Source organism: Nelumbo nucifera, chromosome 4 (genome assembly GCF_055504915.1).
Source record: "Nelumbo nucifera cultivar China Antique chromosome 4, China Antique-T2T, whole genome shotgun sequence".
Taxonomy (NCBI): domain Eukaryota; kingdom Viridiplantae; phylum Streptophyta; class Magnoliopsida; order Proteales; family Nelumbonaceae; genus Nelumbo; species Nelumbo nucifera.
This window is the reverse complement of record NC_142652.1, coordinates 92,319,895-92,335,456: the sequence shown is the minus strand read 5'-3', so window position 1 is coordinate 92,335,456 and position 15,562 is coordinate 92,319,895. Positions and strand designations below refer to the sequence as shown.

Genomic DNA, 15,562 nt, shown 5'->3' with positions numbered 1-15,562 from the left:
TGCTCTTGCGATCGTCTACATCACCTGCATAATCACTATCTGTATAGCCAACAAGATCAATACCATTTTTCCTTTTGTAAAACACACCATAATCAATTGTACCTATCACATATCTAAGGATTCTTCTAGCTGCATTTAGATGCATCTCAGATGGCTTCTCCACGTATCTACTAATCAAACTTACTGCATACATGATGTCAGGTCTCATGGAGGTTAAGTACATGAGACTACCAACGATTTGCTTGAAATAAGTTTTGTCAACCTCCTTGTCACCATTATTTTTGCACAGCTTTAAACCAGGTTCAGTTGGTGTTTCAATTGGCTTGCAATCAGCCATTTTAAATTTTGCAAGAAGTTCTTGACCATACTTCTTCTGGTAAATGAAATTATCAGCAGTAGTTTGAATGACTTCCAATTCCAAAAAATAACACATTAATCCCAAATCAGTCATTTCAAACTCCTTCATCATAGATACTTTAAACATATCAAACATCTTGATATTATTACTGGTAAATATCAAGTCATCAACATATAAACACACAATGAGTATATAACCTCCTTCTTCAGTCTTCACATAAAAAGTGTGCTCAAAAAGACATTTTTGAAATCCCAACTTGGTAAAATGAGCATCTATGCGACTGTACCAAGCTCGCGGTGCTTGTTTCAGTCCATAAAGTACTTTCTTTAATCTATAAATCTTCTTTTCCTTTCCTTTCTTCTCATAACCGAGTGGCTGGTCAATGAACACCTCTTCTTGCAAATTTCCATGCAAGAAAGCTAACTTTACATTTAATTGAAAAATAGGCCAAGAGTTTTGAGCTGCTAGTGAAATCACCAACCTGATTGTATCTTATCTAGCAATTGGAGCAAACACTTCCTTGTAATCAATTCCATGCTTCTGCTTGTAACCTTTTGCTACTAGCCGGGCTTTGTGCACCTTTTTCATTCTACTTTGTCTTGTAAACCCATTTGACACCAATGGTATTTTGTCCTTTAGGCAGATCAGTCAGCTCCCAAGTGTGATTTTTCTCAATGGACTCGATTACTTTGTCCATTGCTTCCCTCCATTTCTTCTCTTTTACAGTCTCGTCATATGTGATTGGATCGTTGTCTACAAACAATGCAAAATGAGCATTATCATCATCAGAACTTGAATAACTTACATCGTAATCCATCATCCATGCTGGCCTCCTTCATGTGCTTTCATCCCTCAAGTTATAACCCCTTTCTTCTTCTAATTGTTGATGAGTTTGAGCCACAGGTTGAAATGATTGTTGCTCTTGGATTTCAGACTGAGATGATGATTGCTCTTGGATTTCAGGTTGAGGCTGCACTTGGATTTTAAGAACTTCTATCTCATCATCTAAGACAACATCATCAAGTATTGGATTTGAAATTGAATTGCCGTCAGTCCAATTCCATTTGGAATCTTCATAAAAAATTACATATTTTCTTATTACCAACTTCTTTGTCATGGGATTAAATAATTTGTAAGCTTTTGAAGATTCACTTACCCCAATAAACACACATTTTTTACTCTTGTCATCAAGCTTTTTCCTTCTTTCATCAGGTATATGTGCATATGCAATGCATCCAAATACTCTGAAGTGCTCAATTGAAGGCTTCTTTCTACACCATGCCTCTTGAGGTGTCATATTCTTCATTGCAAAAGTTGGACTTCTGTTTAGAACATGAATTGACAATAACACTACTTTAGGCCAGAACTGCTTTGGAACTCCTCCGGTAGCTAGCAAGCTTCAAACCATGTTGAGAATGGTTATATTCTTTCTTTCACACACACCATTTTGTTGCGGTGTGTATGAAGTAGTTAACTACCTCCTTATGCCATTTGCTTCACAATATGCATCAAATTCACTTGAACAAAATTCTCCTCCTCGATCTGTTCTGAGTGTTTTAATCTTCTTATCAGCATCATTTTCAATTAAAGCCTTGAAACTTTTAAATGCTTGGAAAGCATATGATTTTTCCTACAAAAAAATACACCCTGGTCTTTTTGCTGAAATCATCTATAAAAGATATAAAATACCTTTTATTACCATTTGAAGTTGGATTGATTGGTCCACATAGGTCTGAATGAACCAATTCAAGTACAACTCGAGCTCTTTCTACTTTTCCACTAGGAAATGTATCCCATTTGATGTTTGCCAATAACACATTCTTCACAAGTTTTTGATGGAGGAGTGATTGATGGAAGGCCAGTAACCATTTGATGTAGTGTCTTCAACCCATTAAAGTTCAAATGGTCGTATCTATGATGCCACCTCCATGATAAGCCATCTTCTTTAACAAACAAGCAAGCTGACACTGTTTTGATCTTCAAAGGAAACAACCAGTTTGAAGTCATTTTTATTACAACAATGGAGCCTCTTTTTGGATTATACACCTCACATTCTCCTTTAAAGATGGTGATTTTATAACCTTTGTCTTGTAACTGTCCAGCACTCAAAATATTTGTTTTTAAATCAGGAATATAAAAATATTTGAAATGATTTCAATAAAATCATTCCTAGTTCTGATTTGAATATCCCCTTTTCCCATTACATTCATAGTTGATTTATCCCCAAAACTTACAACTGAACGAAAATCTTCATTTAAGTTTAGAAAAAAAAGACTTACACCCACTCATGTGATTGCTGCAACTGGTATCCATATACCATGTCTCTTGATTAGGCTCCTACAATGCATGAAAGGCCATCAAAAGTGTTTCTTCCTCATTCTTCTTTTCAGCAAAATTGGATTTTTCTCCATTCTCTTTTGGTAACTTTGTATAACATTCATTCTTGTAGTGACCAAAATATCCACATCTGTAACATTTGATCTTGGACTTGTCATACTGCCCCTTTACTTTTTCTTAAGAGTTGTCATCTCTCTTGGAAATGTGAGTGCTGTCCCTATTTCCACGACCACCTCTTCCATGTCCTCTTCCACTTCTTCCTCGACCTCTTCCTCTCATGCCTGAGAATTCAATAGAGGCTTTGAGAGCTGTTTGCTCGTCATTATTTTCACGATTGAGTTTTTGCTCATGAACAAGTAGGGAACTTTGAATCTCATCAATGGACATATGCTCAACATCTTTGGATTCTTCAATGGAGTAGACAACATAGTTCCACTTTGAAGTCATTGATCTCAAAATTTTCTCAACAATTTTAACGTCTTCCATGATTGCACCATGAAAGCACATATTGTTTGCAATCCCCATTGTTCTCCCAAAGAATTCGGTAACAGACTCTCCTGATTTCATTTGAAGAGTCTCAAAATCTCTTGTGAGGGCTTGAAGTTGTGCTCGCTTCACCCTGGTTGTGCTTGAATATTTCTTCTTCATTGAATCCTAGATATGCTTTGAAGTGTCTTTTTGGAGAATGGTCTCCAAAATTGAGCGATCAATTGCTTGAAACAAATAGTTCTTTGCTTTCAAATCCCTGAGCTTTCGATCTGCCAAAGCCTTGTTTTGTGCTTCAGTGAGTGTTTCTTCTGCAATTGGTTCAGTCACCCCATTCTCTACAATGTCCCAATACTCTTTGGACCGTAAAAAATTTTTCATCAACATGCTCCAATGATCATAATGACCATCAAAACGGGGAATAGCTGGTTGCACAAAACTATTGTTGTCGGACGCCATATCACCTTGCTGCTACAAGAAAATTGATGTTTTTTTTTTTAATGCAATGGCTCTGATACCAAATGTTGGTATTGAAATAGAAGATTCAAGCTGAATGGCTCGTATTAATAAAAGACAGACTTACAACTTAAATAGAGATATTCTAAACAACACAATGTTTACTAACAACATGTGTAGATTTTTAGGAACATAATCAAAACAAAGTGGTGAACATCCTCAACCACAACTCCTACAAACTAGGACATTTGACATGGTCTTTGATTTACCATGTCAATAAAACTTAATTCTTAACAGTATTAACCATACCATATTAAGGAACATAAGACCAATTTGGTATGGTTCTAACCTCCTCAACCCAATTTGATAAAAAATCACAAGAAACTCTTAGCTATGAAATCTATACCAATTTGATAGAAATTTATAACTTGATTGTACAAGTTGTACGTTCCTTGACTAACTTATAACTTATACGGTCTGATTAATACCATATAAGTTTCTAGGAAAAATAAAAAAAAAATGAGGGAGGGAGCAAGAGAAGATTGAGGGAGAACGATAGAAGAGATTGATGGAGAGAGAGAGAGAGAGAGAGAAGAGTTGATTTGGTTGTAGACCAAAGCGGAGAGAGTGGGAGAGACAGAGAATTGGAGATCGAGAGATGATTGTGAGAGTAAGAGAGTGGGAGGGAGATCAAGAGGTAGAGTGTGTGCGAGAGAAAGGGAACAAGAGAGAAAGTGAAAACTCTTTTTTTATTTTTAAATAATCCATGTTGTGTCCAACTTGGATTAAGAGTCTCATGTTGACAATAACCACATAAGTCTCCGATAACATGATGAAGGTTTTTATAATTTGAAATATACAGTCAGATGTCAGAGTCAACTCTGACTATAATTTTACCTATTACCATTACTGTTATTGTTATTAATTATTTACATATTCTATTTTTTTTGGATAAAGAAAGAACAAATTCCACAAATAAACTTTGAAATCGACCTTAAAACTGTAAATTAGGGTTGTTCATAAGAATGCCCAAGCCGACCAAACTGACCAATCCGGATCGACCCAACCCGAGTCGGTCGGGTTTTCATCCGTACCGGTCGGTTTTAGGTTGGGCACATACATAAACCAAAATCTCGGGTCGGTTTCAGTTTTCTTGTGTGAAAACCGAAACCAACCCGCCCCGAACCGAACTAGTATTCTACTAGTTTGGTAGTTCCTACTTCCTAGTTTGAGTAGTTTCATAATTCCTAATAGTCTTCTACTTTTAGACTTCTACTAGAACTAGAACTCTAGAAGGCCCATTAGGCAATTACAATTAGAATTCAATTAGGTGTCATTTTTTAGTTTTTTACCTAGATTAGAATTTAGAAGGTTTCTAAATTTTTATTTTATTGATTTACCTAGTTTTTTACTCTAGAAGGCCCATTATTGACACTTGTTTTTACATGAAGAATTTATTGATTTTATTCTTTACCTGAATTAAATTTAGATTTATCCTGGACTCTTGAATATCAAATTATCAACTAATTCAGATTTTATTTGGCTTTGTACAGAAGCAAAACCGAAACCGACCCAACCCGACTCAAGCCGATCAGATCGGTTTGGCCTGTCAGTGGGTTGGTTTCGGTTCCCACCTTAACTAACCCGACCAGGTCGGGCCGGTTGGGAAATTCCCAAGAAACCAACCCAACCCGACCCGTGAAACCCTACTATAAATACTAGAATTAGCCCCTGGAGCTGGTATTGATAAGAACCTAAAACCAATTAAATTGAACCAAACCAACGCATTCTCAGCCAAAGAAAATGTAACATCCACGTTTCCCACCAATCTACGAGCTAAATTAATATCTCACCTGAAGGTTGTACACTTAGTACTTGTATGTTTTATTCGTGGAGAAATATTTCTAAAAGGCTGTGGTGACGGGTGAGGTGGGAGGGAGGACCAATCTTGTGGGGGAGGAAATCCGGTTTCGTCAATTGGGTAAAATAAAAATAAAAAGAAGTAGATTTCCTGCCGAGAGAAAAAGATGAAAGCTTATCGTGTGGTCATAGTCCGGGATGAATCACAAATGTATAACTCGTACCCGACGATCGTTCACGAATGTTCTATCAACTCGAATCCAAACGTGGGGAGGAAAAAGAAATAAAAGGAGTGATAAGAGTGAAGAGACGTAGATGGACATTTCCAAAGTCCAAAGTCCAATCAAAGGGGCACCAAGCCCAATCCTATTTTTCTGTAAACAAAATAAAAGAAGATAAAACGAAACAGAGGAACAAAACCCTCGACATTCAATGTCAGTCAGGAAGCGAGGGAGAGAGCGCGCGCGCCCGGGCGTCAGAGAGTTGAAGCGTGTAGATTCCGAAATCGTTCACCATCTTCGACGCTCATGAACCCAGACGAAACTGAGGACGTCCTACACGGTCACAATCACCACCTCCACCGTCAATTGATGGAGCAGCCGGAAGAATTACAACCACCACCCCCGCCAGGTCCGCCACAGGCGCACCCAGAACAATCATTCTCTCTCCCTTCGGTTCCTAGAATTATGGTTTTCCGAGACGAAGATGACGAAGACGAAGACGAAGACGAAGACGAAGACGAAGACGAGGACGAAGACGAGGACAAGGCCCCAGCTCTTCAGATGCCGACGACGCTCACCACCGTTCTACCGCTGCCGGCGCCGCTGCCACCGACGTTGTTCCTGCTAACATGCACCAACACCCCCCGACGTACATTAACCCCGAACCCCACATCTCCACCCAATTCTACACCTTCAATCGAGAGTCTCATGCCCTAATGGTCCGCTGCATTTTAGAGCGCCGCCTCGCTACGCCGGACGAGATCCGCTGCGCCACCCCTCGGCCGGTCCTCAGGAGCTGGCGCTCCGTCTGGAAGGACCGCAACGAGGACACTGCCTACCTGACGGCGTGGAAGCGCATCCAAGACAAGCTCAACGCACACGTCGACGATCAAGGCAACGAAGTCTTGTACTTCAAGAACAACTCTCAGCAGTATGTATCGCACATCAATCAGTGGCAAGATATCGTCATGAGCTTCCACGGAGACGCCGATCTCAAGCATTTAGGGCTTAAGGAGACCATCGAGCGGATCAAGCAGGTATGGACCGTCGGTGCCAAATTTTACGGGATCCCTGAATCATTTATTAGGGTTTCTGTTGCGTCCTGTCCTGTTTGCTCAGACGCGTCAGGTTCTGCTCCGAGGACTAAAAGGCGGAGATTTGAGTACACTGAGTCCTTTGATGTTCCCGCCAAGGAGGTTCCTCACCGCCTCCAGCAGTTGGCTGCGAAGCACAAGGTTGTGCTTTGTATTCGTCAGAAGTATATTAGGTACAAGCCGTTCATGGCGGAGGTTAAGGATTATGCTTGTCATCGGGCTGGGGAGCCCGCAGCTAAGAAATCAAGGATTTTGAAGAGGGAGCCTTATGCGTCCAAGCGATGTGGGTGTGGATTCCGTATTAGGGCAATTGTTCCAATTGCAAATTATAATGAGAAGGACAAGACATTTGTGTACCAGGAAGAAGGGATGGCTGTCTTCAAGCTGTATGCCGTGCACTCTGGGCACGAGCCCGGGCCATTGGATGGGAACGCGAGAATTATACATAGGGTTGTCGGGCATAAAGGTGCATTCTTAATGGATCATGATACGATTTATGGGATGAGTGATGATACTGAGACGGGTGCATTTGGTCTGATAGGTAAGGACGAGGGGGATTCACAGCTTCAAGTTTTGCACCGGGTGCAGGAACTTAAGGTTGAAGTTGGGTTGCTGGAAGGGAAAATTGCCAAAATGCCACAAGATCTATTGGGCTCATTGTGTCGACAACTTTCAGATATTTTGAATAGGCTTAGGAGTATAGGAGAGGATGCTTCTAGGCCGGTTGAATTGCTTCGTGAAAAGCAGCATTCAGATGATGTGGTGGTGGGAGACAGTGAGCTGGCACATTGGAGTGACCACCATGACGGGATATATGGTGATAGTAAGGATGCTGAGTTGCTCGAGGAAGATGAAGACAGTTTTGAGCGTACACTTGAAGATGTTGTTCCTTGGGATCGGATGCAGACAGACTGTACTAGTAGAAAGGATCTGATGAGTGATAATTGCAAATCTGATAAATGGTTGAAGGATGCATGTGGTGAGTTTGATGAGAAGAGAATCCTTGACTGTGAAGATTCTAAGTTGATCAAACCCATCAGGCATGATGGGGCAATAGTGACAGATGCTTGTCTTGTTGGTATACAGGTAGAGAGTTTCTACCCAGATAATCCTAAGTGGTATGATTCTCCTTGTGGTTTGGATTCTGGTGCAGATTGTGGTGATAGTGGATTCAGACATGGGGAAATTGTTTAGGGTCCTAGAGAATCAGGTTTATTCATCTGGCAGATTTAGAGCTCTATAAGGGACCATTTTCCCTTTCTCAACATTGGAAGTGGAGTTGTAAATTATGTATACAGAAGATTGGAACCTCCAACACATGCTTTGATGTCTTTACTGTGTGGTGGTTCTGTGAAGTATCGCAGTTGGGCTTCTATTCCCAGGGTTTCTTTGTTAACCATTTTAACCATTTTCTTGGCCTTTGAAAGTTCAAGCATGGATTCATTTATCAAAAAAAAAAAAAGTTCAAGCATGGTCTTCTGACAATGCATATAAGTGCTTTCTTTATCTGTTGTTCATTGGGGTTATTGTGATCCTAGTTACAATTATCTTGGCTTTCTACCCTTCCCAATTTCATTTTAAAGATTGGGTGTACATGGAATAATTTCTTTGGGATGCCTTGTTTATCTCTTTCTGCTTACCACATGCATCCATTGAATATGATATTGCAGGAAGATGGTATTAACATCTAAACGATCTTATAGTGTATATACTTTTTTTTCAACACTAGCTTTCATTGTTCTGCTTGTGCTAATTAATACAAAGATCATTTTACTCATGTGGCCTTTGATTAGAAAAATGGTCGAAACAATGCTTGTAAACACTTGGCCAGGGCTGTATGTTGATTTACTACCATTTTATATTGAATCCTTAGATACAATCTCTCTCTCTCTCTCTCCCTCCCCTTCTAATTTTATCTGAAATGACATGCCTCCACATTTTAAGCGATGTTAAAATTCGCACATAAATTCACTTTCTTACCTGCAATATGCAATGCCCTTGTTTTATCTTATGCATATTTCTTACAAATTCTTGTGTTTAATACCTAAAAACAAAGCAGATAAATCCTGCACTTGGAAAGAATGAGCGACTGTCCTAAAAATGAACAGGTCAAGACATCTTTGGTTCCATGAGTTACACTTACATCATGCATATAAGGCAAAAAAGGTCTGTGTAAATTTGCATTCATATCTTCTGACTATTGCATGTCCTAGAAATCAAATGAAATTTGCTTAGGGATAAAAGTTATCACTAGTTAGAATAATATATAATTGCTTGATGATATTACTTACCCCAACATGGGGAGATATGCAAGACGATGGAAAAGGAATTGTGTAATTGTACAACAATGTGGTGGTTATTGCTGATGCAAGGTGGGAATGGGACGCAAAATGTTGAAAAGGCTGTGGTGCACCAAGGTTGGGGTTGACAAAATTAGAGAATTGCAAGTAGTGGTGAATAACCATTGTTATCATTTAGTTGTGGAACTAGGGTTACACATCATAATTCAGAGCCCAATCCCAAAAAAATATTATGTGCTTTGGAGTTTGGATTTAGCATTTGACATTCTTCAACCAACTTGGGTGGCATGCAAGTATAGTTATTAAGGTCATACACTAGTTGAAAGCAATCAACTTATTCAAAGACTTTATAGCTGAGGATATCTTAAGGGGGTGGTTGGTAGTGGCAAATTCTTTGACTACAAAGATTATGGTTCAGGCTCAATGGACACCTGTAGCACAACAAAGAGTAAAATTGAACTTTTATCACTTTGATTGTGGTTTAGGCTCAATGGGAGCAATCTTTTCAATGGATAGGCCTAAAGCCCCTAAGTTGGATGTCTGTCTTCTCCATGGCCTTCTATCAAGAGTATACAAAATTCTTTCAAAGGTCTTATCAGAAAGGATAAAAAAGGTGTTACCCTTGATCATCCCTCCTTTCCAAGGCACTTTTGTAGAAGGAATGCAGATTGTGGACCAAATCTTGGTGGCCAATGAATGTGTCGCTGAAAGAATAAAGGGTAGAGAAAAAAGGGCTGGTTTGTAAAGTAGATCTAGAAAAAGCCTATGACCTGGTTAATTGGGAAGTCCTAAAAATACTAGAAATATTGGGCTTTGGAGTTAGATGCAGATCTTGGATTAAAGGATGCTTAAGTTCAGCTCATTACTTAACCCTAATCAATTGTGTAGCAAAGGACTTCTTCCCGGCTAAGAGAGGAATTAGGCAAGGAGACACCCTATCCCCATTCTTGTTTACCCTAGTGGCAGAAGTGCTAAGCAGAATGGTGGCACAAGCTGATGGTCAAGGCCTTATCAGAGGTTGGAGGGTAGGTAGAAATTAGGTGATTGTTACCCATCTCCAATTTGCAGACAACACCATCTTTTTCTGTGAAGGTAACAATGAGGAAGTGATGGAAAATTTGAAGGGGCTGGTGAATAGTTTTGTAGGAGCGACAAAGCTGAGGATAAATTGGACCAAAAGTGGAATTGTAGGGGTCAATTTGGAGGAAGGAGAACTAATAAGATTTGCTGAGATCTTGGGGTGTGAGATCAAAAGTTGGCCAATCAGTTACCTAGGTCTACCTTTAGTAGGAAACTCTAGGTCAGTTGGGTTTTGGAAATCAGTCTTAAGACAAAAGCTGGCCAATCCTGTTCTTTTGTGCTTCGAATTTGGGAATTCTTTTGTATTCTCTTTGGTTATAGGTGGGCTGCCCCTCAAGATGTGTCAGGATTCTTCAACTGTGACTTCTTAAGACAACAAAAGAAGAGAGGGTTGGTAATGTGAAAAGCAACAAAGGCAGCAATTTGTTGGGTAGTGTGGGAAGAAAGGAATAACATGATTTTCTTGGAAAAAAGCAGAACAATAGAGGAAGTGATTGATAGCATCAAGGTGGAAGTAGTTCATTGGGTAAAGTCCTTGGATAGCTTTCAAGTCTTCTCAGTCATAGACATTCTAAGAACCTGGTCTGAAGTAGCACAATCATCAAGAGTAAGAGATAAAGTAAAGTTGGACTGTTGGAGTGGAAACCACCGGAAGGCAATAAAGTGAAATTGAATTTTGATGGGAGCTCCTTTGGAAATCCGGGTCTTTCAGGAATAGGAGTATTCAGAAATTCTGAAAGGAGGATACTGGGTATGTTCTTGATACAAGGTTTAAAGCTAGCCAAATAGTTAGGATATAGGCATGTTGAGGTGGAAGGGGACTCAAAAGTAGCCATTTCTTGGGCAGCAAACAACAACCATACCCCATGGACATTTAAACATGTGATTAGGGAAGTGGATAAGATTGCAAAGGAGGTTGAGGCTGAATTTAGATGGGCCCGATGGAGTGCAAATGGGCTAGCTGATTGTTTAGCAAAATAAGAGGCATTGAGACAACAATTATTTTGGGTTGTACTGTAATGAGGGATAGAAAAGAGTGATTAAAGGGATCATCAGTCCCATCACCAAGTTGTATAAACTGTTTACAATTTGAAATTGAAATAAGGGGGGGGGGGGGGGGGGGGCACGCTGATAGCAGTTGTGGGAGACTCTTTAAGAGTTGAAATTATGTCCCTACTTCAATATTTGAGGTTGGCCAAGCAACGGGGGTTCCAAAACTTTGAGGTGGAGGGAGATTCTAAACTATTAATAGGATGGCTGTAGATGGAAAGCTTGGGTGTATGGACCTTTTGTTAGGGGCACTTAGGATGGTAAGTTGAGCATACAAGAAAAGACCACATGAGCCTGTAACCAACACCATTTGAGTACAACTACTATAATAGAATGTATAACAATAATACCAAGATTATGCAAGTAGGTGATCCAGTGTAATTGATTCTATAAATAATGAAAGAAGTATCGAATGGGACAAATATTTATTTTCCAAATTCTCTCTCTCTTGTTTTCCCCCTCTCTCTTTCTCTCTCCTATTAGGAGGTAGGATCCCTCGAAGAGCCCTATGCTAGGCAGAAACCTAACAAATTAGTGTTAGAGCTCAAGATGCCATGCACAGAAACATCGTCGATGGAAACTCAAATTAAGTGGAAGGAGAAACCCATTGAATCTTGGTAGACGTTAAAGAAATTAAATAAAGTTTTGCATCCTTACCGAGTCAATTAGAGTAGGTGCCGTCGATCCTAACTAGAGAAGGGAAAGAAGATATTATCAGCGACATTAGTAATTGAAGCGGATTAGGCACAAATAAGGCTACGAGGATGGAGTTTCCGGTGTTCTTAGGAGGTGATCCAACACCACGGCTCCTCCATGTGGAATGCTATTTTGATTACCACAATACACCTCACCCTTATCGTGTTTCCCTTGCCTTTGCTTACCTGGAAGAAGCAATATTGTGGTACTAGTGGTACCAACAATGACACCCAAGGGTTACATGGGCGGATTTCATACCCGGAAGAAGCAATACGGTTTGGAAAAAGCATTGGTGGGCAGCTTCGTCAGCGGCCTGGAATGCAGTTGCACTAGCTCGACCATATGAAGATAAAATGAGTCAAGCAAGGAGATTTAACAGCCCAATGGGACCTGCAATCAGACCAGGAATACTGAATCCAAAGCTTGGAGTCTTGGGTAAACCAGAACCTAGACCAGGAATCTTGCGCAAAGGAGGGAGCTTCAACTTAGGTCCAATTATGCCTGCAAAAAGAATAACCTAGGCCGAGATGCAGGTTCGCAGAGATAAAAGGCCTTTGTTATGTCTGTGGGGAAAAAATGGGCCTGGCCATCGTTGCAAGACCCAACAAGTATCAAAAAATCTCGGGTGGCAAGGAACTGATTGATGATCAAGAATGGGAATAGTGGACAAGAGAATTTCTAGAGGTATCTTTGCAAGCGTTGACTAGTTTGGCATCCTTTCAAACTATGAGAGTGACAAGGTTGGTACAAGGTTGCCCTCAACTTTGTCACAATGACAGTCTTTATAGACAGTGGCAGTACCCTCAACTTTGTCACACAAACTTTGGTGAAGCAACTAGGAATTCCAGTTCAGCCTTCCATGGCCTTTCAAGTACATGTAGCCAATGGAAGCAATCTAATGTGTGACAGTATATGTACGGGGTGAAGGCTTAAATTCCAAAGACATGAATTCAAGATAGAAATTAATGGAGCAGATGTAGTTCTTGGGATCCAATGGTTGAGGTAGTTGGGGCCAGTGATTTGCGATTTGGGCCTGCCTTACAATGGATTTTCAAGGGGGCTCAAGATATTTCAGCCCATTCCAGATCATTGACCGCATTGGGCCAGTGGCATACAAACTTGACCTCCCATCCACATCCAAATTACACTCTGTGTTTCATGTATCTTTGCTAAAAAAGGCCAAAGACTGGATCGGTCACAACACCAACCCTTCTATCATTCTCTGAGGAACTGTGGATTGCAACTGAGCCTACCCACATAACAGATTTCAGGTGGGTGCGTAAAGGTCATCATGTCGAACCAAAAGCATTGGTAGTTTGTTAAGGTCTTCCACTCGAAGATGCAACTTGGGAACCTTACTTGGATTTACAAAACTGATTTCCACACATTGACCTTGAGGGCAAGGTCTCCTTTACGGGGAGGGACTGTTAAGACGGGGGCACCTAGGATGATAAGTCGAGCATACAAGAAAAGATCACGTCAACCTATAACCAACACCACTTGAGTACAACTACTATAACAGAATGGATAACAAGAATAACAAGATTGTGCAAGTGGGTGATCCAATGTAACTGATTGTATAAATAATGAAAGAAGGATCAAAGGGGGCAGACATTCATTTTCCAAATTCTCTCTCTCTCTCTCTCTCGTTTTTCCTTCTGTCTCTCTGTCTCTCTCATATTAGGAGGTATGCTCCCTTGAAGAGCCCTGTGTTAGGCAGAAATCAACACCCTTAGACAACAAATGAGGGAGATACTGCTTAGCAAGGGAAGCTAGAGTAATCTTCAAGTGGCAAGGAGGTTGGCCAATACTTTGGCAAAGTAGGGGACCCTCAGGGAAAACCTTTTTTTGGGCTGGGTTGTAAATTTTGAAATATTTTTGGGTTCAATACTCATGCTCTGGTCTCTTTGGAGACATCCGATAAAATTGGAACGGTACAGAGAAGATTGGCATGGCCCTTGGCAAGGATGATAGCACAAATCGAGAAATGGTCCAAATTTTTGGCAGTTATTGATAAAAAAAACACTCATGCTACCAACCGGGGGTTGGCTTGTTGGTGTGTTAGCTGGTTTGTTCTAGCATTGACGTGGAATCAAATACCGCAACTAGCACTTTGGGGAAAAAAGGGGTCAGGGGGAAGTTATTAATTACAAAAAAAAACATTCATGCTGTGAGTGGTTGAATTTGTATGTGTTTAACTATTTTTTAATGAAAGTTACTGTTACCAATAAAAAACTCTTTCTACAAAAAATGGCATGAAAAGAATTAGCTGGTCTGTTTCCTATTCTCTATGCTTTTTGTTTCCTAAGCTTCTTATTTCTTGAGGATCATTATTTTAACCGCCAATATTCTAGCTCTCTTGAAAATCCTATTTTAAGAGCCAACATTTTCTGTTGCTTATCGAAAAAAATCCTATTTAGAATGGAATGTCAATTGCTTCTCTTCTTCTTCTCTTCTAGTGGAATTAGTTGCAATTTGGTTTTGAAGGGTTAAGACACTACAACTATAAGTTTGAGTGTCTATAAGAGATGGTCCTTGGTGGCAGTGTCTTAAAAGTGCAAGGTGCAAGAAAACCAAGGGCCTTTTAGTACTTGAGGTGCAAGGCACAGTTTGAGGCATGTGCCCTTCTGAAGCAAGGCACAAACTTTTGGGGAAAAAAACCACAATACATAAAAATGTAACAATGAATGAGTCTGGGCTAGTCAATTAGGAGTCTGGGCTAGTCAACTATAAGTTTGAGTGTCTCAGAGCTGTTGTTGCTTCTAGATTCGGTGTGCCTGGACCCCACTAACTTGGACAAAAGAGTTAGGGCTCTAAACCCGGTTGGCTCTTTCAATTGCGCATCTTTCTTTAATGCCCTTTGCTCTAACCCTTCCTCTTAGATCTTCCCTGTTAAAGAGATTTGGTCAAGGCCAATACCCCCCAAAGTAGCGGTGTTCTGTTGGGAAGCCTATTATGGTAAGATCAATACTGTGGAAAACTTTCCAAAGAAGAAACCTTTTTTGTGTCTGTCCCCAAATTGGTGTTTTATGTGTAGAAGGGTGAGGACTGTAACCATTTGCCGATATCGTGCTCCTTTGCTGCCAATATTTGGAATTGGGTTGTTTCTTTATTTGGGTGCAGGTGGAACTTGCCATTTGAAGTAAAGCTGCTGTTCACTCTAGATGCTCTTGGGAGATTGACAAAAAGGGGGAAGATAATGTGGAAATGTATCAGAGCCGCCACCTTGTGGATCTTATGGGAGGAGAGAAATGCTAGAATATTTCAAGAAAAGGAAAGAAGTCTTGCTGAAGTCAAGGAATGTATATTGACAAAGACGATTTCATGGTTATTGATAAAAAATAAAATAAAAAAAAAATCATGGCTGAAATCTTCACAATTGTTGGCAGATTTCTCCTTTTATGACTTAAGGAGAAATTGGAAAGCAGTGGCTTCTACAGTCTCCACCAAGAACAAATTACAACTTGAATGGAAACCCCCACCGAATGGAGTGGTAAAATTGAACTTTTGACGGTAGCTGCCAAGGTAACCCAGGGCCATATGGAATTGGAGGGATTCTGAGAGACAAAGACAACAATATGTTGTCTCTTTTCTCAGGACCAGTGGGTGAGGGTGATTCTATAA

General features: G+C 40.2%; 2 protein-coding genes and 1 non-coding gene across 3 annotated transcripts; 2 read left to right on the top strand and 1 right to left on the bottom strand.

The window, feature by feature from the left end:
- Window positions 1–2,872: 2,872 nt before the first annotated feature.
- LOC104586584 (uncharacterized) lies at window positions 2,873–3,343 on the bottom strand. Its single transcript, XM_010243873.1, has one exon. It carries the CDS (start codon window positions 3,341–3,343, stop codon window positions 2,873–2,875), a length of 471 nt encoding a protein of 156 aa, XP_010242175.1.
- A 2,466-nt stretch (window positions 3,344–5,809) lies between these two features.
- LOC104611154 (uncharacterized) lies at window positions 5,810–8,586 on the top strand. The gene has a single exon (XM_010278099.3). The coding sequence runs from the start codon at window positions 6,348–6,350 to the stop codon at window positions 8,004–8,006; it is 1,659 nt and encodes a 552-aa protein (XP_010276401.1). The 5' UTR covers window positions 5,810–6,347; the 3' UTR covers window positions 8,007–8,586.
- A 5,253-nt stretch (window positions 8,587–13,839) lies between these two features.
- On the top strand, window positions 13,840–13,940 carry LOC148800855 (U6 spliceosomal RNA). The gene has a single exon (XR_016072153.1). It is a non-coding gene; the product is annotated as a U6 spliceosomal RNA (small nuclear RNA).
- The last annotated feature ends 1,622 nt before the right edge of the window (window positions 13,941–15,562 follow it).